This window comes from Malaya genurostris, chromosome 3 (genome assembly GCF_030247185.1).
Source record: "Malaya genurostris strain Urasoe2022 chromosome 3, Malgen_1.1, whole genome shotgun sequence".
In the NCBI taxonomy this organism is placed as follows: Eukaryota; Metazoa; Arthropoda; class Insecta; order Diptera; family Culicidae; genus Malaya; species Malaya genurostris.
The window spans coordinates 95,302,143-95,329,429 of NC_080572.1; the positions used below are offsets into that span (position 1 = coordinate 95,302,143).

The 27,287-nt window shown below is 36.2% G+C and overlaps 1 protein-coding gene across 1 annotated transcript; it reads left to right on the top strand.

The window, feature by feature from the left end:
- The first annotated feature begins 2,123 nt into the window (after nt 1-2,123).
- On the top strand, nt 2,124-26,045 carry LOC131435113 (uncharacterized). The gene is made up of 6 exons (XM_058602650.1): nt 2,124-2,358; nt 2,447-2,562; nt 6,630-7,098; nt 21,851-23,310; nt 23,691-24,506; nt 24,570-26,045. The coding sequence occupies exons 2-6, from the start codon at nt 2,535-2,537 to the stop codon at nt 25,574-25,576; spliced, it is 3,780 nt and encodes a 1,259-aa protein (XP_058458633.1). The 5' UTR covers nt 2,124-2,358; nt 2,447-2,534; the 3' UTR covers nt 25,577-26,045.
- Nucleotides 26,046-27,287: the final 1,242 nt, after the last annotated feature.

Consider the following 27,287-nt stretch of genomic DNA (forward strand, 5'->3'; position numbering starts at 1 on the left):
CCTTCAAACAATGCCCCACACTAAACAGCGAATGTACGAGTGAACGCTATATAAAAATCGGGTTCGAAACTAACCCAAATTTCAGGTTCGAGAATGGCTTCAAACGAACGGTTTGACAGTAATTTGTGAGAAAATTGAGTTATACTCAGTCTCAAGTGAAAGCAACATCAAACAGGCAAGAAATCGTAATACAACAATTCGTGTTTATTTTATTTATGTTACGTCAGTTCCTTCATCACACCAAAGATTTCCGCACGCTACGAGGGGTGCATAAATTTCTTCATCAACAATACAACTTTTGCTACCCGCTGCATAACAGGTAAAAAAACAGCGAAGAGGAAAATAAAAAGTTCAAATATGATATGAAACAGAACGAGTTTCTAAACCGCTACATGTATTCAATGTTATTTTATCAATTGTTTTCGTCTCGGCAATGTAGAAACTATACATTTATAATAATGTACGTATTTTCGGATTGCAGTCATCCAATTTAATATTGAGGGGATAGGGAAATGAAATAAATCGACCCACTAAACTGTGCTCCAAAAATTTCGTTTACTTACGCCTGCAATTTGAACGGCGCTTCAAAGTTAACTCTAGGAAAAAACTATCGTATCTACGAGTCTCGATCTGGATGCATCCTTTGTATCAGAAGTTTTTAGATGGTCCGCTCGTTGAATGTAATATTTAACCTGAATTTCAATGCAATTCGAGTGTACTTCGAGGAAACTGTAAAGTCATATAAATCATACTTGAACTCCCGATAAGAATATTGAATTGAATGTTTAGTAACGTTTTCATCTCTAACACACTATAAACCTAGCTACTCTATATAAAAATGGTACAGGTTGCTCAATCTTTGTACTCGATTACATGAGTGCGAAGCAAGCTGCTTCATCGACTATCAGTTGATCTCGGGTACGCAGATATAAAAGAAATCGTTTCTTCTTTCGTTCACTGTTCTAATCACTCCCAGCAAGCACCGAATTATCATAAATTATTCTCAAAAGTAAGATTTAACATCTGGCTTATTGAATGTGATTCGATCAAGATGTAGTATTCTATCACTCGGACAACCTTCTGATTTCGATGAGCAACTTTCATATGCCCCTCGGTCTTTGTTTACGATCAAATGTTTTAAAAAATATATTGTATTATTTTAATTGAAATATGCAATCCACGCCGTGCTAGATAAAGAAACTTGAGGTCATTCAAAAAATGACATCAACATTGACCCATATATGCGTAATAATGTATAAAAAAGTTCATTTTCCCAAAGATACTGCGTGTTGACTACCTGGAACGTGATAGACTTTACCCATATCCAACAACAAATCATTGTATTTACCATAAAATTTCAACGCGTGGAAGCAGAATTTTTACTTATAATGACAATTATCTTAAACGAAACAAGTACTGAGAGACTTTTTTCTTCATCTGTTTTTCTTATTATTTTTATCAAATTTTTTGCTTAATTGTCTCCCCAGTGAACGACCAAAATGGTTAAAGCCGGGGTAAAATAAATGATATAAAAAAAAGCTTTGCTAAATCTTTAATAGAAGCTTTAGGTTTATTTTGTTTCAACTCAGGTTAGTATTCTTTTTATGATCAAGTATCAAATATTGAACAATTCCAATAAACTTTACTTCATCTTGCATCACCTCAAAAAATTAAATGCAAATATCTTGAGAAAAAGTGAATAGTTTTTTGATGTCTTTACCTCAATGCGAAGGTAATTTGATAGCAAATGATCTCCCCGTGACTCACAACAAACTATTGAAACATTTCTGAGTAAAATTGAAAATAAATCATTTTTGACATTACTCCATAGCACATTGTTTCTCCAATGCGTGTTTGACAAGTCAAGCAGATGCAAAGCAAACAACAAAATGGCGCTAAAATTGTGACAGCAAACGAGGTCAGCCTGACAGCACTAACACTAATAGACCAAAGTATGTTGCACACGAGTATAACCTGTCTCGTTTCTTCCCTGGCACTTCGAGTTTTCCATCGCATTCTAGCGAGCTCCTATTGGTCGAGCGATGCATACGCCATCTGGTTCTATATGAATGTGTTGGTGCTCCCCGAGTGCGACGTCGAGTCGAGGTTGAACCGTTTTCATCGCTCGGTCAAATCCGCTGCAGTGTTCGAGTGCGACGGTCACACGCGCCAGTTCTTGCTACAGAGCATTTTTTTGTTTGTGCTCAAGAGAGACAACTGAAAGGAAAATTTTCTGCTGAGCTGACGCCATATTGAAAGTGTACTGTGTAGAGCAAATTTTGGCACACGGCTGGTTTTACTGCTGGTGCTTGTGACAATCGCGTTGTGGTATCTTATTAGCGGCAGAAGCTATTTGAGGTTAATTAGGGTGCATCGTAGTAGTCGATGGAAGTGCAAACGAGACTTTTATTTAGTACAAATGTCAAATGATTTGATTTGAATTTAGGAAATTGTTTTGAGTGACAGTGAACTTGAAAAGTGCCAAGTGAAGTGAATTTTCGTTGGTTTACTGTTGCTTTTGAAAGTGCGGAACAATGTCTGATGAATACTACGATGAAGACGGTGAGTGATAGTTTACCGTTTTGCCCTGTTTTACTGCCATTCCATTATTCCTAGTTAACTCTTAAAAAAAAATCTGCCGATTCCTTGGATTTTTTATGAAACATGCACTGCAGTTCATAGCTACATTTTGTTAATCTTCTTCACCCACCGGTACTTATATGGAGGGAAAGTGTATTTTATTTTTCGCCAATATGAAGTGTTCGATTAATTAGTAGTAATTTGAGTATTCCCCGATCTTCTTTCCAAAACAATCTGTGTCGAAAAGTAAGTCTTAAAAAATAGATGCAATCTTTGCTTTTAATCGACATACCAAAAATTAATGTCAACAATCACCAAGTAATAGGGTGGTTCGAAAAATTCTTGCATTATACATTTTCAAGGAGTTGCTATAGAAATGGTTTCAAATCGAGTCGCAAACTGTGTTATGAATACAATTCAAATAATTTGTTTTTTCTGTACTATAGGGTAATTGTACCAATAGTCATAGTCATAGTCATAGTTATTTTGCGCATTACTCGACTTTCAATTACCTAGTGATAAAATGAATACAATATCTTCGCTTCGGTAAAAAAGCAATACTTCAGAAAAAATAGTTCAACAATTGTGAGAGTCAATGAATCGAACAGAGACAGTGGATTTTATTTATTTGTTTTATTATATGAGATAAATAGCGGTGCTGGGATGAAATGCTCACAGTATCGGAAGAAATTTTTCATAATTCTCAGTCTGATGAGTTTTTTCATAATTCTCGGTTGATTTTTCGGAAGGCCGTAAGAGCAAGTGACAGTTTCTCCGACGACACGACCTGCCACTCGTCTATCAAAACTGTATCGTAAATATAACTACCCCTCAGTAACTGGAAATGTCAAATCGAAAACGATAGTGAATTTTTTTAAACTGACAGCACAAGTTGATATATTTATTGATTTTGAATAACAGTCACCATAACCATGGTTACTGCATATCGAAGGCAAGATGAATGTAAACAAAATAAATTTCAGATCGGTTATTAAATTACGGAACATTTTAATGGATTTACCTGACTCGAGCGGAATGTAAAAATTGAGGAGTATGAGTTATGTCTTTTATAAAGCCAAGTTCAAAATTCAGGTCTTGACTTGAAACCGTTGTATGAGAAGGAAGACATGGAAATGACCGACAATGAGCTGAGCGAGGCTAGTGCTCTGCGGTACCTGCATAACGTACGGTAAAATGATTTCTTTGTGGAATTCCACTAGTAATCCTCGAATAGTGGCCAACAAGGTGAAATACTGTTTCCACTGCTGCGCAATCAACCGACACAAAACAATTTTGACACCAGCATATTACACCGAATCCTACTGCCCAGAAGAGCTAGTAGTTGAAGTGTACGGATGAATCGCTGGAAGCAGATCATTGTCCTCGTTCGTTGGTTTCATCCATAGTTTCGATTAAATTCCAAAAATCGAGTTCATTTAAATGCATTTCTGCTTAATTTGGACAAAGTTTAACACTAATAGAACTATTCCACCGCTTTCAAAACATGTTTATTTGTTTTGGGGTTCCTTGGTAACTAGTCCATAGCAACTTAAACAGTGTTGCTCGAGAAGATTATTTTTATCATTTACAAGGGGTCGCTAGATTTGTGGTAACTGGCGGTGAATCCTTAGCGAACAGTTTTAATGCTGATTTTTCTTCGGAGTGTCTGGTCGTGTCGTCGGTTTCTCTTTGTTTACTTTCTCTTTCGAAAATTGTGATGTGATTATAAAGATTTTCTTGGATTTCACAGTTCTGTTTGAAAGTCTAAAGTTTCGGGTATCATTTTATGCAAAGAGTTGAGTAATAAACGAGGAAACCTCTTGGGAATTGATAGAAGAGAAAGTAAACAAAGAGAAACTGTCACTTGCCTCTACGGCCGTCTGAAAAATCATCCGAGAATTCGAAAAAAAATTTCAAACAAAATTTTAGATTTCATCTTTTTTTTTGGCATATCTATATATTTTTACAATGATTACTCCTAATCTATATAATTTAAGAGTAAAAGTTAAGCTGATATAGCAATGGGAGAAATGTTTTTTTGAGAAACAAAAACATGTCGGTGATGTCTGAACATCTTTTTTGGGATTGTGTGCATGTTTCCATGTTCCTAATTTTTCAGAAGTTGGGTAGATCGATTCTCCCAAACTTGCGAATTCAAGAAAGATCACCCTGAATATAATTTTCGGAACTGCACTAAATTCTCCCAATTTGCCGCTGAACGTGTTTCGCCAGTGAACGTTTAATTAATTGTATGTAATTTTAATTCGCGTTGGACTGCAAATCATCAATGCGTCATTGATCTGTTATGTACGTTATCTGATTCGTTGTTTTTTACGATTATATTATTTCCATGTTTGGAAAACGTTTCATCACACCAATATGTTGATTAAATAATTTCACGAAACAGTTCCCTCAGTTAACGCGGTTTTTTCGGGAATGAATAAAATAAGTGGAAGGACTTATCTATCGCACTGAGTTTCTCGCAATTTGTGTTGAATCCGTTTACCAAATTTTCAATTTTTTCCCATGGCTACAAGGAGATCTCAAATGGCTTGCCTAGTGAATTTCAACTATTTAGCTATCATTTGTTGCGTCCAATGATGATTGTAGTTCGTGGTGGAAGTAAAACTTTTTCTGCGGATTTTCGCGTTCTTGGCCAATGGAATTAAAATCGCATTATCGAGTTGTTGCAAACATTACGGATAAGATGTTGTCAGTCTTCTCCGATGCAAATATATGAAATTTGAGCGATTGATAACACATGTCCGTAACAAAGCGAAATCTAGATTTCAGCATGACGTAAATGATGATGGAAGACTCTATTAACATTGTTGGGTAATAAATCCGAGTTTGCGGTTCAATGCATGGGACGCTTGTCTAACAAGCCAGATATCGTATGTTCGAGCCCTGACCTGAAAGGATTCTTAGTGTCAGTAGGATTGTAGGCTGCGAAGCCTGTTGAAATTCCACCAAAGAAATGTAATACCACGGCATTGATTTGGGTACTTTTTCTTACAAATGGATGTGATTCGACTACTATGATTTGTTTACATGTTTATTTCATATTGGCTCTTATTACCGTTCTCACTTACATTTTTACTTCACTCTCATATCACTTCACTTGATTTTACCTATTACCATTATCACGCACAGTGAAGTAATCACTGTAGTGAAAAAAATTATTGTTCAACAAAATTAGGTGATGGATGTTCGTATTAACAACAAGCTCATCGAAGTAATTACTTTTTTCTCTGTAGTGACTTTTGTGATAAAGACCTACTATCACGTCACATGATTTTCACCGGGAAGTGATCACTTCACTTGGTTCCACCGTGTAGTGATATTGGTAATAAGGGCTATTGTTTGACGACATTCCAAGGTAACTGAAAATGTAAACAAACCAACGTAACTGCTAACCACAGTTTTTCGATAGTTAATTGGTACTCCCTACATGCAAATGAGGAAATTCGGTCCAACAGTCCATGAAAATAGTACTACCTTACTGTCAAGGATGAAGCCGAGTTCATTAGTGACGTCAGGGTAGAAAATAATTTCCAGACATGAACAATATATAGCAATTACAATGCTATTCATTGTACATAATTATGTATTACTTCAACCGAGTTGCATCAACAAATATTTTAGCATTTGCTCTAAATAACAATTGTGAAGAAGTGAGCTCAGTTGACATCTAAAATATATGAAACTGTATTTTCGAAATAACTTTACACATTGTTAAATATTGGCAGCAATGCGATAATTTAGCCCGTTCAAAATATTTGTGCTATTCAGAGAGAATTCTGATGTTATTTTAAAGGTTTGGGATATGATTCAATTGAGCGTTTTAGTAAAATACTTATAGGTTATAGAGCACAAATTTGTTAAGAGATTAAAAAATGCAGAATATGATGCATATCGCGTGTAGAATTAAAAGGATACATTTTTCGTATTTTTACTTACTTAGTCTTACTGAATTTGAATTAATTCAGTAATGCCAAACAATTTTTTATGATTATCTGACTTTACCAACAATATTTCTCTATCAACAGGTTTCCGTCTTACCTTCGAGGACGATACGTCCGAACAAGAGAAGCAGTTTTTCATGCGGGCATTTCCCAATGTGAACAAAATATCGGAACGCAAAGTACATTGCACTTCCTGTTACATGCATATCGGAACTGCTCCCATTTCGGAGGCGGTCATTCGAATGCATCCTATACTACGGGTAACGCACTGCCGTAATTGCCATACATTCTACAATAGCGGAGAATTTGACAAAGGTGAGGATGGCAGTGAGCTGTACTGTCGTTGGTGTGGCCAGGGCGGTGAGGTGTACTGTTGCTCAAAATGTCCGTATGTGTTCTGCAAGAAATGCATAGTGCAGAATTTATCACGTGCTTGCGTTCAAGACATCTCCAGGAATGACAACTGGCAGTGTTTCAGCTGTGCACCGAAGATCATGTGGCACCTGCGTGCTCAGCACTGGGCATTGGCCAACTACATCGAAAAACAAAAAAAGTAAGTATATCACAAATTGATATGTTTAAATGGACCCCTTCTGTTTTGATTCACTTGTTCGGTGAAACACAGCATTGGACCCTTTATTAAATACCAAAGTATCCAAACATTTCAAGGTTTTGGGACTTTTTCTGGGCCTCTGGGATTGTATATTCTTTTGCGGATATTCTGATGTGAATTGTGTGACATCCCTTAAATGTATCTATCAACACACTACTATTTTTTCGCAGTAAATTATGTAAATAACGTTCTCAATAACTTTTACGCCCTCAAATAAACTCTTAGAAATGCCTGCGCCTAATTTTATATACTTTTTGGAAATTGAAATCATAAATATTGATTCTGTTTGATTATTTTAGATTTAGAAACAAGATTGCAAACTCTTATTAATTGCATTGAACACAATGATGTAATGAAAACCGCGAAAATGTTGTCGCAGGGACGGGACTCGAACCCGTAGCTCCTAACTTCTTAACCGGGGAAATTGTTTTACCAATTAAACTACCCTGCATACGAAAACACATGAAGTGAAAGTCCAATTGACTAGACGATACAAAGCATGCTTCGCTGTACTTAGCCACCACGATATTCACCTACAGACTCGTCTCGTTGTTTATGTAGTTGCAATAAAAAATAACAATAATAATATATGCTTCAAGCAAAATTTTTGGACGGAAGAAACAGCAGAAATTGAATATGTTTTCCCGTTGGGAGTTGCTAAAAGTTGAATTAAGCTCGTTTTTACACCTCAACAAACAAATAAAAATTGCAAAAAAATTGTTTCAAGAACCACCCTAATCTGACATTGCTCAAAGTAAATCAAAATGGCTGCCATGGCAAAGATTCCGCTGTAGTCTGGCTCGACTTTTTCTTCACTACACATTCGTACATCTGATCCATATAAGAACGCACATATACAAAAACATACATCACCGGTACACTAAGCAAAACGGACGGTTCTCGTGCGACACGAACTGGTAGACGGACCAGCGTTGCGAAGCATGTACAGTAAAGAGGAGAAAATGTTGGTGCGATAGGGTAAACAAACCACTTTCAAATGATACACCTGATGTCGAGCTGATTTTATACGGAAATATTTCCTACCATCATTATAGTTATAAAATTATCTTTAGTTAAATATCAAGAAGCACTTGAAAGTTAATTGTGATCCGATGAACAAAATGATATTTAAAACAAAAACAAAGAGTGAACTTTGCACTGTTGTTTGCTGTATAGATATTTTATACATTGCATTGTATGAGCAAATTCAGCAGTTAGGAGATCTATAATAGAACTGAAACTGAAACAATCATATCCCCAGCAAGCCGTTTTAATTTTGTTTATTCGAACAGTTCACCTGTCAAATTTCAAACTGGTATACGCTGCTATTCTATTTTTTTCTTTTATGTTATAATTGCCAGATTTAAATTCTGAAACTGACAAAAATTTATGCATCTAGAACCATAACACTTCTGAACATGCGCTGTTATTGTTTTGCGGGATGAATGTGGAGTGAATGTAAGACGAGTTATGACAGCTGTTCATTTGGACGAAATATTTTCTACCAGTGTCATTTCAAACGACCTGTCAAAACATTAGCTATAAAGCTTAGGAAATTGTTTTCATTTCAGGTGAAATGTTTTGAGTAGTTTCCAATATTACTGATAAGATATCATCTCTCATTCTAGACTAATGATGTATCACTTATCCGGGGAGAAAAACATTAAAGTTGTATATTTAAAATTTGTTTTTGAACTCTGTATTTAAAAATTGTCAATCAGAAAGGCACTGCTATGCTCTAACCTTTTTTTTGTTAACGATTTGTCGAATTTTAGAGAGGTTTGACGAAATTATTTTTTAACAGCATGGGTAAATAATAAATCAGTTACTGTTCCGTGACTATTTGTATTTTTTTTCAAGTAACTGTTTGTAACTGTTCCGAAATTCCAAAACTGTGCTAGCTTTTGCCAAAACTCGGCAGATCGATTGTCACCCTATCTGCCTTCTCCATAGGCGTCGCATCGTTAGTTGATATTTCAAAAATTGCGAGAAAAATTTTTATTAGTAAGTACATAAAAGCATTAAATAATTGAGTATTTGAATTTAAAAAAATCAACAGCCATGGAGGAGAACTTAATGAAGGCTATTTGATACACAATTATATTGAGAATTTACGTTAATTTTTCCAATTTCCTTCTAGAAAGACTAACAATATTGGTTCCCAACATTAATAATTGGGTGATGGAAAACGTTTTACATTTAATTACTGATAAGTCTGAAAATAGCGATTTAAAATCTCTTTACTTTTGCCGAAATGACATTTTCTTACGATTTTAGCAATTATTGACATTTGCCAAATAATGTATTGGGTTTCTGAACAAATTATTGTTTTACTGATAAGGTCATTACCAAGCTCGCGGCTACTGTGAGAATCTCGATAAGTTTTTTTTCCAGAAATTTAGCAACAAAATTTCATTGTGCAGGTGACAATTCTCACTACTCAGTAAATAGTTCAAAACCCAATATTTCAAAGGTTTTTGATTTTTCTTTGACGGTTTTTACGTTTTTCTTGTTTCTTTTGAATGAATATGAACATATTTTGAAATTCTTTGATTTGTATGTTATTGTTCGATTATTATATGAACATATACAAACGATAACATATTTCTGAAAACTAAGTATTGTTTTTTTAATTGGAACATCAAACAATGAATACATTTACAAGTTCTACTCGAGGAAGTGATTTGCACAACATATTGGTATAAAAATAAACCGTTTCATACATTGATTTCATGAAATTTCCTTACTACCAACCTAAAAAACTCGATTTCTCTGTAACGAAACGTCGGTATCGTCATGTACCGAACGTTTTATCACCTATCATTTGAGTTGGTAAGAAAAACAAAATGGCGACCGTTGCGTGGCAAACATCCGTAGCTTGAATTTGACCCAGAAGGCATTCTCTTTTCATTGCAACTCAATACGCTGGTAGAGATGTGTTCACTGACTACAACTACTACAGCTATAATGTTTAAAATGCCATATCAACACACGCGCCAGTACTGCCGCTCACTCATCATCATCCAGCACGCCAGCAACACCAGCTTGCCATCAACCTAAGCAGGCTTACAGCTACAGAGAGGTTCAAAGAAAATAAACTACAGCTGCTGAGACGATAGGGTAAACGGACCGACCCGACTTCAAGCTCGTTCATAAAACCAGTTTCCTGTATTTCCTGCTCATGCGCCGCGTTATTGTGAGGTTTTTTCGTTTCGCTTTGAAGCGGGCAATGGCGTGGTAAAAATGCTTCACAACTTCACAATTTGATGGGTTAAAACCTTGCATCTTGTAGGGGTATTGCGTTTTCTTCCTCTGTCAGAAGAATGCGTATGTGTGCGAGTTTGTACAAACTTCCTTCTAGATTTTTCGAACACACGATACCACAGAGCGATTAAACGTTTGATTAATAATGACCATGAAGGTTAAAGCAGATTGAAAAGGATTTTCAATGTTGGAAAAATTCTAAAAGAAAGATAAACTTCAAATATGTTTGAAGTTTTTGAATAGTGGTTATGTAATCACATTTTCATATGTGTAATTTAGACAGTTTATTTAGTTTTAACAGCTTTTTGTTTACGATGTTTGAAAAAGGGTACTTAACAAAGTTTCATATACTATTAATGCTAATGTAACGAAAAGTGAAATTTTTTTTCGATGATAAACGTTTATATAACTTAAATACAATGCTTAAAATGTTACATAATTGGTCGGCATAATGTTAAAACTTTCAATTAACCTTAAGTTAAATTATACCAAATACTAAATAAAGAATAATGTAAAACATTAGTAAAATATTCAAGTCAAACATTATGTGACCGAACAGAAATAAAATCATTTTCAGTTCAACAGTAACCAACGACGCGGTGGCGAATAACGAACAGAAAAAGAATGTCAAAAAAGATACGTTCGCAACGTTGCCACACTTGAGAAGTAGCACATCGATGTGCACGAGAATGGTGAAACAAAAAATAACTTTTCACAAGCAAGGTTGCCGTATTTGTTGCTCTGGCGGCTCTCGTTCGCACTTTGCTGGCATCGCATATGCGATAGCAGCACCGTCGTCAAGCGCATTGATTTTTGTGTAGGGTAGTCCGCAGTAGGCCGACGTTTCGGAGATATGAGGGTGGTCTGTATAAATTGGAAGAGGTCTCCTGAAGAGGGTGCCATAATCATGAGTTGCGACGGTCGAGAGTGTCGAGAGATGATGAAGGTAAAGTATCGCTGTTTCGGGGCTCACGTGTCGCATCACAATGGTTTGAACTGATGTTACCGGAGCGTCAACAGCCAGCGCGTTTGTTGAACATCGCTGTATGCTTGTATACAAATAACGTAGCTGGGTATACGTTTCGAGGGGAACAATATGGCGCTCGGGGTGTGGTCGTAAACGAAGTTAGAAGCTCACAACAGACATATTTTATAAACTAATTTTATTAGAAAATAGGCTTTAGAGTATTTCAATATTAAATGTACGTACACTGATGATTGGTAATGAGATATTGTTTCACGAATGCATTTGTTTTACTTTTGTATTATGCGCTTTGATTTTTTGCTTTTAAGCGAATTTACTGAAATGGTGACGTAATGTGAAACGTCGCTATAATCGTTATTTTCGTATGCGGGCATGTGCTGGTTCGAGTGAATTTTTGGTTTTGAAAAACATGCTTTTTCGTGAAATTTTGGTCTGATTGAAAAAAAAACAATCAACCTACCTAGAAGTGTAGTTAAACTTTTCTAATATATTTTATAGAATTTTTTAAATGGGTTCTGAACTTTTTATTCCAATGATTCAGAAGGTTTTGTTGGGCATAAGAAATGTGATGCTGCAACACACAGATAAAAATATTTTGTGAATTTACATCTATTTTCATGCACATATTTGGAGCAGGTAATTAATCATAAAATTTCTTTACAATTCTGTACGTTTTAATATCATTTAATCGCAAAACAAGCGTTAATTGAAAGATACAGTTATATTAATTGAAAATTCAATGCAATCCAATTTAGTTTTGCACCGATGAAGGTTGTCAATCAAAATTTCGATTCAACCCATGTCTATTCCATGTAACTATTGACTTACATATCGTGTAAATTTCATTATTTCTTTCTGTGCAGCCATTTCAATTACATGATTCTTTTAATTACTTAGCCAAATATTCAACGGATTCAGCTGAAGCCTTGATTAACATTTTATATGAAATTTTTTTTTGCTTTAAGCATTGAAATTTTGAGATCGCATAATAAAGTCATGCAATTGATGCTACAATCACAGACTAACAGACAGGACACTCAAATTAGATTCTTCAATCATTCTAACGGTCATTTCGAATATTCCTTTATTTGGGACAGTACTCACATGTGTCATGATGGCGCCACGTTACCCTATCAAAAACATCCTGTCTGTCATCTATACTGTGTTTATTTTTTTCATTTACCAACAGAGTTGCCATTCATGCAGAATTACCTGCAATGTATTGATTTGTATATGTCCATGCGAATTTCATGCAGGATACAAATTTTATACATATTGCCAAAACTATATACAGAATTATGCCTACTTCTCATCCTCCAACGCAATACAAAATCGAACCCGTTTTGTTACAATATTTACTTGCTTCTGGTCTGCCGCCACTTAATTTCGGGTGAAAACTACCAACACAATAAAAAATAGTCTAGATGAACTACGTTGAGTCAAATAAATGGTTACCTTACAACATCACGAAAAAGTTAAATATATTATCAACTTTTTTCTTTTTTTTTGCGATATTCTCCTAACCAGAGATCTTTTTTTTGTAGAAACAGACAATGAAAATTATAGAATGATAGTACTCAAGGGAGAACAAGGATGTGAAAATATAGAACGGAAAAGTGAGACGTGACAGAGGGTCATTTAAGCAAGCCTAAGCCCAACTCCTCTGGTAGAAGGTAAATGTTAAGTTACTAGAAGATTTCTGCTTGCTTAAATGACCCTCTGTCACGTCTCACTTTTCCGTTCTATATTTTCACATCCTTGCTCTCCCTTGAGTACTATCATTCTATAATTTTCATTGTCTGTTTCTACAAAAAAAAATGATCTCTGGTTAGGAGAATATCGCAAAAAGAAATATTGACTACTAAACTTAGCCGTTAAAAAAAAAAAAGAAAAAGAGTATATATTATCAACGTAATCAAAAAATTTATTGTGACGATTCATTTTCAAAAATTTTGATGAAATCAGGCATCCCTGCAAGCAGCTGATCGGTGTTGACAAACGAGGGGAAACCAACTAGTAAAAAAACTTTTACGTAACACAAGGGGTGTACCGATAGTAAATAGTTCGCGCAGTACAATATAGGTGGAACTAGTGCATCACGAAAAATTATTTTTATAAGAATTTACTCATACTGTCATGTCTGTTAGTCTGTGCTACAATGTCATAGAAATTATTCTTCTGGATTTCGACGGATTCTGCGGAATGATTTGATTCTTGAATCTTAAATAATACTTGGGCTCGATATGACATAATAAAATTCAGGGTTTTTTTTTTTATATTTTACATTCGTTTGTTTTATTTCACGGGATGAGTTTGTATTCGATTTTAGTAGTCGAATTTCGTGTTTTTTTTTTGCACAAAATTCGTTCCATTTTCTACATTATGGCTTTCAGGCAAAATGAACTTTATTTGAATGAAAGATCGCCTTTAAGGTGATAGATCAACGAAAAAGCAAAAGTGAAAACTTACGAAAACAAATATCCGAGATATAAAATTTGAATAATAATAAAACTTCAATCAAAAATAATCATTCAGGATATTCAGGGATTCCAAAACTATTCTAGGTGACATACCTTTTTTTACCTTTCTCTATTGCTGAAAAATCCTAGTTTTGAACGGAGTCTCCGAGACCCATAGTGTTATAAATCACTCTACTCAGGGCGACGGTATAAGTGACGTAACCGACAAAACGCGTTGTTTTCTACTGTTCAATTTTCTCAGAGATGGTTCAGCTTAGGCTCGTTTGAAAGCTACTATTGAATTGTGAATCAAGTATGAAGGTCGAATGACTGTGATTTCTGGTTCTGGAGATATAATGGTATAAGTGACGTAACCGACAAAACGCGTTGTTAAATTTTCTCAGAGATAGTTGAAAATCAACAATGTCAATGAAATTTGGAAGGGTTATGGAGAATATTACTGGTTCGAGAGATGTACTGTTATCGGAGTTGAAAGAATCGATTTCGAAAGATTAAGATTCGTTTAAAAGCTACTATTGGGTTATTTGATAAGCTCACAATAGTAATGGCTGAGGATAGAATCTTACAAACGTTTCAATGAGACTATGTAAATGACAAGAGAAAGACATTGTCACACCACTAGGAAGATTAAGAAAAGTTTTGATAATAAACTGATACCTTAGACCCTCATAGACAACTAATTTTTAAATTCCAATCTCTAGATTTAAACATAATGATCTAAAATTAGTATATGACGTTGCGCTTGATCAACTGAATAATCATGATACCTGTGTTCTAAAGTTGCGTTGCGACCCGAATGTTTGACAGGCCTGATTGATATTCTGCTTCTTAGTAATGATGTTAATGAGCTTTCCTTGCATAGTCATTTTGGCCTTCAAAATTATTTGAACTTGAACCTGGATTTAGATCAGGGCCGGTGAAGTATGTTAAGCCCAGGTGAGTAATTTTTCGTACCGAGGCAACGACCCACTATTTTGAAGTATTCCTTAATTTCATTGGATATTTATCCCTTAAAAGTACAAGGTCGATTTCATTTTTAGAATATTTTTTTTTCGATTTAACTTTGTATAAAAAATTGCGCATTTAAGCGTTAAATACGATATAAAATTACTGTTGGGTTGTTCGACCTATTTCAAATCACTGCCAATATTTGTTTTGATTATTAACGCAGCATTCTTTTGTGTTTTTAATTGTTTGAGAATTTCGGTTACCCTGACCGTTTAGCTTGTTGGGATTGATGATGGAAGGTACTGAACTCATTCGTCCAGTACTCCACGATCCAGGTCAACACGTGTCTCGTGCAAATCGAACGACGTAGAAAGAGAATCCATAAATAGTCCTGCCGCTGATGTTCATGACATATTGTTCAAAAAGCCTCGGCACGGGAGACCAAGAATAGGCGTGTGTGTTGTCAAATTAATCTCATTTTTCGAAAGAACCAACCTTCAAATGGCATGGCATCGCACCACAAACACTCAACCTACCGGAATATAAGTGCATTACTTATTCTTTTAAGAAAAAATTGAAATAACGAACTCCGTGTGTTGATCAAACATTGCTTTTTAAAGAGAAAAAAAGAACCGCGCAAGCAATGGTTTGAGAAGTGTTACCCGCACTCGGATGCATTAAAATTAAAGATTTGTAGTATTCTGATTTTGTATGTGGCCAAATAAAGTAGTTATCCATAAAAAATGGGCAAGTTTTGATAATCGTGCGCATAATCAAAGTTCGTGAAACTAGATGTTCTAAGATGGTTAGCACATCAATCTGAGCATGAAACGCATTGCGTTGGTATGAAACAGTGGACGAATCATGGATCCACCATTTTTCTCCGGAATCATATTAACATTTAGACAGAGAAAGCAATCCGTTATTGATGCGTTTGAAGTGCGAAATCGAAAAATAACGGACTTATATGAAGAAGAAATAATCCGAATGGGTAATGTCGGAGACATGACTGGAGGGCGTAAATACGATTATAAATGATCTGCTTTCTTTATACTTATGAAAATCGAGGTCTGTGCAAGCTCCACTTCCTTACTTCCAAAATTGTAACGGCGCACCTACACTAAAGTGCGAATTTCATTAATACCGACACTAGAATTTCAATGGAAGAAACAATCTAATAGTTCTTAGGGATCGAATTTTGGTTCCAAATTGTGGTATCTCTTCCATATTAAACGTTCCTTGGATGCAAACTTCAACCACTGAATATTGTCGAAAATATTTTCCACCTTTTCGGTTCGAGCGATGTTCAAAGTAGATCGACCAGTAGATATTCACTAAATTCCGATGCGTTCTCCTTTGATAATGAATAATTGAGTATTGCTGAATATAGTTTTCGTTCACTTGGTTGATGGCTTTTAGTTACGCAATGATCACGAATTGCCGCTGTCCAATGTGAATAACAATGCTATTTTCCCTGCAAGCGACAAATTGTTTAAAACCATTAGTTCTTTTTTATCTAACGCACTAGAAATGATTGAAGTTCGACTGTTTTTTCTTTAATACTCGTTCAGTTCAAAAGCGGGATTGATATGTGTCTGACCACATCAAAAACTGCGAAAAATACAATCGCTTGCTAAAATAATGTCTTCCTTGATTCCGAAAGTTTGAGATATCTAAATTTTTAGTGGTTAATGGTTATCTCACACTGTTGAAAAACTAATTCCAAATTGTTTATCATGTTTCCTAGAGCATGTAGAAAAAATCATGGCGATACATTAGATACAACAAAAGATATGCACGATCAAAAACTTATCACTCTCTCAGAGGGTAAATTTTAAAAAAGCGCCTCATAGCAAAGTAAGATGTATTCACGTCAAATAATTATCTTCAACCAAGACAATGCACCGTGCTTCAAGTCAATGAAAACAATAAACAAATTGAAATAATTAGATACCGATCTGTTTCCATATTCCCTCCATTTTCTCAATCACCTAGCCCCAGCGACTACTTGTCTTTGTCTTTAGATATCGAAAATCAGTTAAGAAATGGTTGAGATTTTGATGTTCAAAACCTGACCACTGTTTGTATGGTTTTTATTTCTGTATTTTGAATTTTCTCCCCGGTTCAGAAAACAAAGACGTAGTCCTACGTCAAAAGATTTTGAGTGACTTTTTTATGTGAATATATAGAACGGAAAGGTGATATGTGACAGTGTTTATTTGTGCAAGCAGAAATCTTTAAGTAACTTTATTTTCACCTTCTACCAGAGGAGTCGAACTTAAGTATCTAGAGATGGTCGAGGTTCGGGTTTTTGTACCCGAAATCCGTCCCGAACCCGACGAGTATTGGTCGGTTCGGGTATAGAAAATATATCGATAGTCTCACGACAAAAGGGCCTAACTGCAAATGAGAGTCTCTCTTTGTTTACTTTCTCTTTTGATTATTACGGAGCCATTACTGCAAATTATCCAAAGTTTCCAATATCAATCGAAAGCTTGTGGTTTTACCCTGAAAGTTTTGCGATGAGTAAGGCGTCAAATATATAATCAGTGCAGTAAATCGTGAAAGAAAAAGTAAACAAAGAGAAACTGTCATTTGCAGTTGGGCCCTTTTGTCGTGAGACTGTCGATATGTTTATCGGGTTCGGGTCGGGTAACGGTGCCGATTTTTTCATTTTCAATGGGTCGGGTTTAGGTTAAAAAATTTAGTCGGGTTCCGGGATTTTATTTATTATTCCGAGTTACAATAAAAATATTCTTTTTAAAATAAATAATACTGATATTCCCATTGCTTTTCGCTCGAAATTTCAGGTGGAAATTTTCGGGTGGGTAATACTACCCACCGTAAACACCTCTTTCACCATAACTGATTTAGATTTTTGCTTTTTGCCTTTCTCTATAGAAAGGTATTGGAATTGCTGGAAAACCCGACTTTTGAACGGAGTCTCGGAGACCCATAGTGTTATATACCATTCGACTCAGTTCGACGAGATCGGAAATTGTCTGTGTGTGCGTGTATGTGTGTACTTTTCGAAGATATTTTTACGCGCTCAATTTTCTCCATCTCTGAACCGACATTAACAAACTTATGCTCGTTTGAAAGCTACTATCGGACCATTGATCAAGTTCGAAGACCAAATGGCTGTGACTTTTGGTTCCGGCGATTTAATGGTATAAGTGACGTAGCCGACAAAACACGTTGTTTTTGGCATTAAAAATGCCTTACTCTTCACTATATGGGGCCGGGTGTCAATTAAAAGTTTCAAAAATAGTCGCGTAACCTTTTTGTGTCATAATTTTGAACGTTAATAACTCGGTCATTTGTTGATGGATTGTTGTAATTTAACAACCAATCGATTCGGAAACTTTTAACTTAAACATGTATGACGACGTCGTTTCAGTATTTCAATAGTATACTATTGAAAAAATGGTTGGAATAGACCTATGTTTTCATCCACCAATCCCTGTTGTACAAAATGACGTCAACTTCTTGTTCGGCATAGGAGGCTTTGCGTCATGCATAAAAAAACACCGTATCGTTATGCGTAGTATGAAGAGAAATCTATAAATATAGTCTGCACAATATTTCTTTGCCTAGTTGATGTTTGACTGTGAATGAAACAAGTAGCTTGTCCAGTGAGCTGATGACTGGATTGTATATGCGTTCACTTGCTGGATTGTCGCTTTTGCATTATGTGTTGATGAAATTTCCTGCTAACAGCTCAACACCGTGTTCGCTTGAGTATCTTATATATCATCTAGCTATTGAAGAACCGAATCAGCGTGGTTACCGATTCTTTTGAAATATCCCATGTATTTAGCAAATTTTTGGTCGATTTTGCCATTGGCTGGGTGTCAATTTAAAACATGCAAAACTAATCGCGTAACATTTTTCTGTCATAATTTTGAACGCTTATAACTCAGTCATTTGTTGATGGATTTATTTAACTCAACAAACAATCGATTCGGAAACATTTAACTTAAACTTATGAGACAACGTCATTTGAATATTTCATTTGGATACCATTGAAAAATTGGTTTGAATTGAGTATTTTATTTTGGTTCTCTGGTAACTATCAGGCCAATTTAGAATTATCGGCGATAGATTTTTCGGATCTAATTTGCAGCGCTTGTTCCTCGATGATTTGTTAATGGATTTTCCTAATTTAAATGATTCCAAAGCTTCAATATTGTAAGCTTAAAAATGTTTTAATTTGTCAACGGATCGGTTTGCATACTTAAATCTCCATTCCCATACGAACAAAACCGTAGAAATGTTCCATTTTTAATGTTATTGTGCTCGATCGTGTCTTGAATACAACCCTCTAATTTTTTTTACCGCTCTAATGTATATAAGGGTGACAATATTTTGGGATCACCTCTAATTTCGCAAAGCGCTACTGTTCAAAAGTTTAAGCACCTCGAAAAAAGTCCTGATGCAAAATTTGAGCTAAATCGGACATGGGAGAGGGGTGCTGCCCAGCGGTTAAAGTTTGAAAATTTTCGATCTTGAAAAAGCACCATAGCATGAAATTTTCGAAATTGAAAATTTTTTTTGATGCCAAAAATTTTAAAACTGCAAGAAACGTCGCGATTTAGTGTAATTTAAAAAAAAAACTTTTTTCGAAATAATTGACTTTCTGAGACTTTTGATATTGTGATATTTTTTCTAAGTCCCAAAAAGTCGATTTTTTTCAAAATAAATGCTTCAAAATCCTACAATTTTTTATAAAAATTCGGATTCTACAAAAATCTCTATCTTAGTAATACAAAAAACTATAAAGGGCGAAACTGTCATTCCATTTGTTTGCGTAAGTTTCGCCCTCCGTTTTCCATGCCAACAAACATGGCGATACTTCAATTGCCAGTAACGAAGGGTGAAACGTCATCTGTGAAACTATTATTTTTTCCTTATTTTATAGTGGTTTTCAGCTTGACATAGAATGCGACGGAATCGTCGCAGGATTGCGAAATAATGAGCGTCAGAACCACTGATGCCAGGTTTGCGGATTGATATGTAAATTTGAAATTTCGTTTGTTAGCAGACTTTGCAATTAAGCCGACTTTTTTGCAGATTTTCGAAATTTTTATAAACAATCATCCATTTTAATGACTTTTGCTATTACTGTAGGGTTTTCGTTTGGTTTTTTTAGTCATACTTCTAAACATTGAGGTCGCATAGGACCATTTCTAATACGCAGACGCCTAAAATTTCACCTGGCATCGCTGCCAGAAAATTGGACAGTTTTTTAACCCCTTCGCTGTCTGTTGTATTGAAATTAACTAGCATTAGAGGCAAAAGAAAAATTAATCGGCTGTTGGATTGAGGCCAATTGCATTTTCAACTGGTAAAATTCCTTAGAGACAATTGTTATTTCATCGAAAGCATCAACAAATGTATATCTGTCAAAGACGACCAACCTTTTAGAGTAGACAAATAGCACAATCGATTAAAGCACGAGGTTTTGAAAACCAAGGCGTCGATTAATACAAAATATAAATGAAAAGGGTACATACTAAGCACAAAATAATAATTACGTACGATTCAGACGATCCGTCTTCTTTTGTCACAGTCAATCTCCGTCACTGGCACCGTCAACATTAATTACATGTATTCTTATGGAGCCATTCACACGTAACGTCACCGTCACGGAACGTCTTGACGGACGGAGCGTGTGAACGTTCCGGTAAAGAAAGTATTAAACTAATTTTGACGGAAGCTGACGTTTCGGTGACGGTGACGGAAGGAGGCGGATCGTCTGAATCGTACATTATGTCAAATAAATAGCACACGCTTAAAAAACCCGTGCAAGTTAAAGCCATAATCATACGCATTATCAATATGAATTAATTATGACTGCAGTTTTCTTAATAATTAGTTGTTGTAACGGTCAATTTAAAAAATATTTTTTTCTGGCTTGTGGTCTCGAAGGGGTTGAATAGATGCGAATGACAGTTTCGCTATCTTTGCGGCATTTTGTCGCTATCTTATCGCATCGCAATCTTTTCTAGCCGACAGTGAAAATCACTATATATGGTTTCCGAACCTTTTACTAATGGAAATAGTAAATGAGACGATAAAATTACCCGCAGATTTGTCTAAGTCGCGAAAACCAGCCAATTTCACGAAAAATGCGCAAGGGCTTATCTTCATAATTCACACAGGAAGCATAAAAGTAAACAAATCGAAAAAGGGCGAAACTCTGTTTAAGTTGGTTTATTCAGTGGATATAGAAGGAAAGTGGGAAAATTTGCAAGCCTTTTAAAGATAAACCAACAGTTCATCGACTAATCAAAAATTGATGTGAGAGTATACGATAACTTCTAAATGGGATTTGAAACCAAAGTCAATACTTTCATCGACGTTTTTCTCCATTTGCTGTCAATGTTAGATTCGCCGTTCTTTGACAAACAGCTGATTTGAATCTTTTCTTTCATTCTCTCTTGGCATTGTGGTCAAAATACAAAGAGCAAAACCATCCAACAGCAAGAGTTTCGTTCAATAACATAATATTAAGTAATAGACAAGCCTTTGGCATTGTAAACCTTAATGGATTATGCCTTAATAAATATAACTTTGAAAAAAAAATAATATTAAGTAAACCGTATCAACCTGATATTGAGTCAATACGACTCAACTGTAGAGTAAATATAACTTACCATTTGCGGCCCTTACACGAGAATTATTAATGTCATTTTCAATGATCAGTAAGTAATGTTATGACACTTTTAATGATCGTGTAAGGCCCGCTTTAAAAATGACAATAATAACTCTCGTGTAAGGGCCGCTTATGAGATGCACATAAAAAATTATATGCATAATACAGGTTAATATGATGTCTTTGATAATACATAACTCCAATATCAATGTATTTAGAATTGAATTAGCCTAAAAGTATCCTTAATAAAGAAAATATTGAAGACATTCTATATTAAATTTGAATATGAAACATCTTGAATTATCCCAGAGCTCATTGGAAATAACACGTTTGTTTTACTTTCATTTCATTTTACAGAGATATGAAAGACAAGAACCACACGGTTCAGGCTATCAACAGTCTGATGAAACAGGATAACACCACCTGTTGCAACAATAAAGGGTTGAACAAGAAACCGACAACGCCAGCTTCAGCTAAGAAGACGTTGAAACGAGCCTCTGATGCTCACGAAGCCGGAGCCGCCAAAATACCGGAGAAGCGAGCGCTGGTTCAACCACAGCAGCCGATCAGCACACCACCGGCAATCAAGAAGCAGAAAACCGACAACAACGAGGTCGTCTGCACACCGGATATCATGAGCATGTTCATGAATCCAGAGGAACCTCCGCCCTTGGTAACAGCACGGACGGCAGCTGCTTCGAAAGCAGCTCCGCCGCCAGCAGCTGCATCAACTCCAGCGCAACCACCAGTTACTGCACCACCATCCCGCCAGGTTGTAGTTCGGCCTGCTTTCCAGAATGCTACGAACCCTGTTCCAATGCGATTACCAATGAATAACGCACCGAATGCCGCACCTCCACCTGTGTATCATACAATCAATGGATATAAAATTGACTTGCATACCGCTGCACAACAGGGAACCTACCGATTACCGAATGGTAAACTTATTCAGGTACGCAAACAGGCTCCCAGCGCACCGCCCCCTGCAATGCAAACTCGAAATGTGACCATAGCTCCGAAACCGCCAAATCCCTACTTTAATCCTGCAGTGATGCAAAACCCTGGGGGCCGAGTGGTCAATGGAAACCCAAGCTCCCATATCAATATTGCCCTTCAGCAACAACAGCAACTACAAGAACAACGGCTTCAGCAACAGCGTTTACACCAACAACAGCAGCAACATCAGCAACAAATGATGCAACAGCAACGGCCTCCAGTTATGGTTCAGGTAGGACAACCACAACCGACTATCGTTGCTGGTCAACCGAATCCTGCTCTTCAGTTACCCACTTTGGTGATGCTACAAAACATGGTTAATGGACCTCACGAAGACTCTCCTCTTGGCCGCTCGAGGAAGAATTTTGAGGGCAAGTTACTGTCCGGTGTTGAAATATGTCAGCATATTGTAAGTAAAATCAACACCTTAACGAACTCGAACACGTTCAAGAACATTCGGAATGTGCGGGATGTGAAGGAATTGTACATCCATGTTTCGTACTTGCTGACCTATGCGATCGGTCGTTTCAAGACGCTACACGAAAAGTGCGTTGACGATGTGAAAAGCATGGGTTTTACCAAAGAATCAGATTTCGTCATGATGGGAGAGCAAATTAGCAATCGAAATCCGGAGGAAGATAAAAGCGACGATGAGGATGATTGTGAGATTGTCGAGGAGAACACCACTCTCATTACGATTGATTCCGAAGATGAGGACGACAGCGGTGGCAAAAAGAAGAATGATCCACAGGGAGACACGTCACAGAATACGTCCGAAACGGAAGCGGCCGTTGCGGCTATTTTGAACGAAAAGGATGATAGTAAGTATTTAGTGTATTTAAAACTTTGATCTTACAAAAAATTTTGCGATTGAATAGCGATAAAAATTATAATATTATAATATAATTATAATATAATACTTTAAATAAAATTTTTGTCATTTTTGTTGTACAAAAAATGTTGCGATTGTATAGCGATAAAAATTATAATATTATAATATAATTATAATATAATACTTTAAATACAAACTTTGTCAACGCTATTAGTGGCCTAATACGTCAATCCCGTTTGAACACACACGCTCATTCTCCATCACACTATCGATAGTATTATCAAAATTCCTAGTATTGACAAGAATATTGTCTCGCGTTAAGACCGCTAATGAGAAACCTTCATCGATATAACAAATATGTACTTTCAGATATCAATTCTGGTGGAGCCATTTCGATGGCAGACTTCCTTCAAGTTAACCTCAACGAAAGTGAAAAATCGAACCAACAGAAAGACGAAACTGAACGCACTGTCGAAAATAATACTAGCACCGTCGTCATTAGCGATAGTGCAGAAAGCATTTCGAAGGAAGCAACTGTACCAGAATCCGGGAAGGACGAAACTGATGGGAAGAGCAAAGACGATGACGACATGGTGGAAATCATCGAAACATCTGTAGAAGATAAGTTAGATGATGAATCAACGGCACAGTCCAAGGATAAGCCAGAACAAGAGGTTGCAGTTGCAGTTAATGATAAGGCCGAGGAAGTCAATTCCGTTGCTGTGGTTGAGATAAAGGAAACAGACGAGAAGAAGTTAGTAGATGATAAATCAGCGAGTTCCGACAAACTTGAGGAGGTAGAAGATGCTGAGTCTACCGAGGTAAAAGACACGAATGAAGAAACTGAGCAAGAAAAATTAACTTCAGAAGCAAGCAGTGAAATTGTAGCTATGGAAACAGAATCTAATCAAGCGGTTAAAAATGATGATGGTACAGAAAAATCCAACTCCGAGAAAGAAGAAGTTGATGGAGTCCAAGAGAATATTGCAGGAAAAGATTGTGAGCAGGAGAAAGAAGCAGAAATAGAAAAGATAGTTTCGTCGGATGATGTAGAAATGAACCGTATCGAGCCGTCAGTAGACAATTCTGAAAATCAGCAAGGAGAGTCAAACGCTACTGAAAATGAGGAAATAGCCGAAGTCGAGAATGTAACCATAGAAAAAACAAAAAACAGTGACCTTAAAGGTAAATAAATAAAATTGTGTGTTTTCCTAGTAATTAATTTAAACACATTTTTTATTTCCCCAGATCCATTAGCTCCGATAGAACTCACTGACGATGAAGATGATAATGAGTGTACCTTTGTCGAACCAGATCAAAATACCAATGAGAAAAATCCCCTTGAAGACAAACCGCAGGAACCGTTGGATGATAACCAATTTATTCCGGTTACAGAAACTCCAATCGTAACCACTGGAGATGAAATTTCGAAAATTACTGCATCAAAAGTACACGTTGACGAATCAATCAGCAATAGTTCCCCGGTTGTCGAACAGACTACCGAAATTAACAGTCCCGCATCACTGGATCCACTGGATGAGCAACCGGTAGAAGATAGTTCTTCAGAGAACCAACCTATAAAAGCAGACGACAGCGGTGATGATGTTGCTGCTGTTGCGGAAACCGTGCTCGAAGACGGGACGGGTGCAGAATCGATTGATTCGATTAAATCAAATGAATCCGTATGTGAGAAATTGTCCCATCAGGAAACTGCTGATAATATTATTGTTGATTCCGAAGAGCAGGCTGCAGAGACGGTAGTTGGTGAAACTGGCACTACTAAAATAACTGAAGACCTAGAGGCTCCAACTGGCAACGATCTTTTAGCTAGTATAGAGGATTCATTCCAAAAACTTCAACAGTTATTCGATTCGACTGAAAACACAATCGAAGAATCGGATGATAAGCAGTTACCTACTGAAGTTGACCATGAGATGTCTGAGCCGCAACAGGATCTCAGTGAGGATACACCGGTCGAGCTAATGGAAGTAGATGGTTCGTTGGGAATCACTATGGATAAAATATTGTCCGAGAATATAGAAGATCTTCCGTTAGAAAATGTATTAGCAGCTACTGATGTGGCAACATTTGAGTCACTACAAAGCACCGATAAAACTTCTCTCCAGTTGAATGATGGTCTAAAGACTATTAATTGTCCAGAAAATATGAATGGTCAACTAGACATGTTGGATGGTGCCGATGATAGTGAGAGTATTAAGTCACCAGAGGAACTGACCGTTAACGGTGATTGTTAGATAAGCTGTATGTACAAAATAGTTACTAGTATACCGGTAAGCATAGCACTTACTTATCCTTTCTAATTATATGTGGATTCTCGCTCCTTTGAGGTGCCCGGAGAAGTAGTGTAACACTACTGAAAAAAGCATAGCATTATATAATTCTTTAGGCTTAATAATACTGCATAGAGGACAAGCGTTACAAAACCCTTTTGAATTAATTATTGTTTAGAGGGTAAGAATGGAGACACACAAACTCAATGATTTATACTATTAACGATTTTCAATATGCTGAATTACACGAAAATAGGTAAAGTTCTATTGATCAAATACTGTAAGTTTAGAATACTGAAAATGATCTATCTTAAACAGAACTAGCAAACATTCGATCGCATAAATTATAAAAATGCTAGTACATAGAGCGAAGCGTAACTATAAGTAAAACTACACTGAATAAAGTGATTTGATCGTCTGGGTGTAAACAAAACTTTATTTTTTTTAATCTAATCATTCCGAAACCTTTGCAATGTTGGAATCAAATTTCTGCATCGATCAATTTTCTTATGAATAAAGTAACAAAGACCTAGCAATTCCTTTCCTATATGAAAACTATTGGTTAGAATGAGATGTTCGGTCTATCTTTGCTTTGAAGATCAAATGCTTTGAAGATCAAATAGCTGTAACTTCTGGTTCCGAAGATATAAAGGTATAAGTGTCCTAATGGACAAAACTCACTTTTTTCTCCACTTAGTTTTCTTGGAGATGGCTGAAAGAACTTAAACACATCCGAAAGCTACTTCTAGGTTGGGAATTAAGTTCAACGGTTGAAGAGCTGTCATCCAATTAGGGAGATTTAATGATATACGTGACGTAACCGATAAAACGCACAATTCTCTCGGAGACGGATAAACTGATTTCAACGATTTTAAGCTCCTTTGAAAACAACTCTTGGGTTGTGAATCATGTTCGAAGATCAAATGATTGTCTTTTCTAATTCGGGAGATATTATGGTATAAGTGACGCAACCGACAAGCCGTAAATTTTTCTCCGCTAAACCTGAGCTTATCATTCGAAAGCTTCTTCTAGGCTGTGAATCAAGTTCGTAGATTAAATGGTAGTCTTTTATGATTCCGGAGTTATAATGGAATGGCTAAATCGATTCTAACAAGTTTAGGCTCGTTTGAAGGCTACTACTGGGTTTTGGATCAAATTTGAAGACCAAAAGGCTCGTACTTCCGATTTCGGAGATATGATAGAAAAAGTGACGTAAACGACAACTGTTCGTATTCCCGTTTACGTTCGAATCAATCACTATTTTAAACATCGCACATGCATAAAAACAACGCCCATCCAACTTTAAACTATCAGTTCTGGTACAGACTTTAGTTGTTATTAAAAATGTTTGCTATCATTTGTTATTTGACTTGTTTTTTTCACTGACTTTGTATCATCATGCTTGCTTACATCCGTATCGACCATACGACGAACACATGCTTTCGAACGAATGCGAACAAGCCATTCTTGTTTTCACTCGAACGTGTACGTACGCGACTCCTGTGGAAAAGAAGGATCGGCAGCGCAGGTAGTTGTTTTTAGGAAGATTCCAAGCATCAAGGAAGTGACGAATGCTACATAGAAATAAATATCGCATCATGTTTTCGATAGTCTTCATATTTATTACATTGGTAAAATCATGCATTTAATATAAAATAAAGCATATTTGCCCATG

Coding starts and splice junctions, on each gene's coding strand:
- LOC131435113 (XM_058602650.1), top strand. CDS start 2,535: ATGTCTGATGAATACTACGATGAAGACG. Junction 2,563..6,629: donor TGAATACTACGATGAAGACG/GTGAGTGATAGT, acceptor CTCTATCAACAG/GTTTCCGTCTTACCTTCGAG. Junction 23,311..23,690: donor TTTGAACGAAAAGGATGATA/GTAAGTATTTAG, acceptor ATGTACTTTCAG/ATATCAATTCTGGTGGAGCC.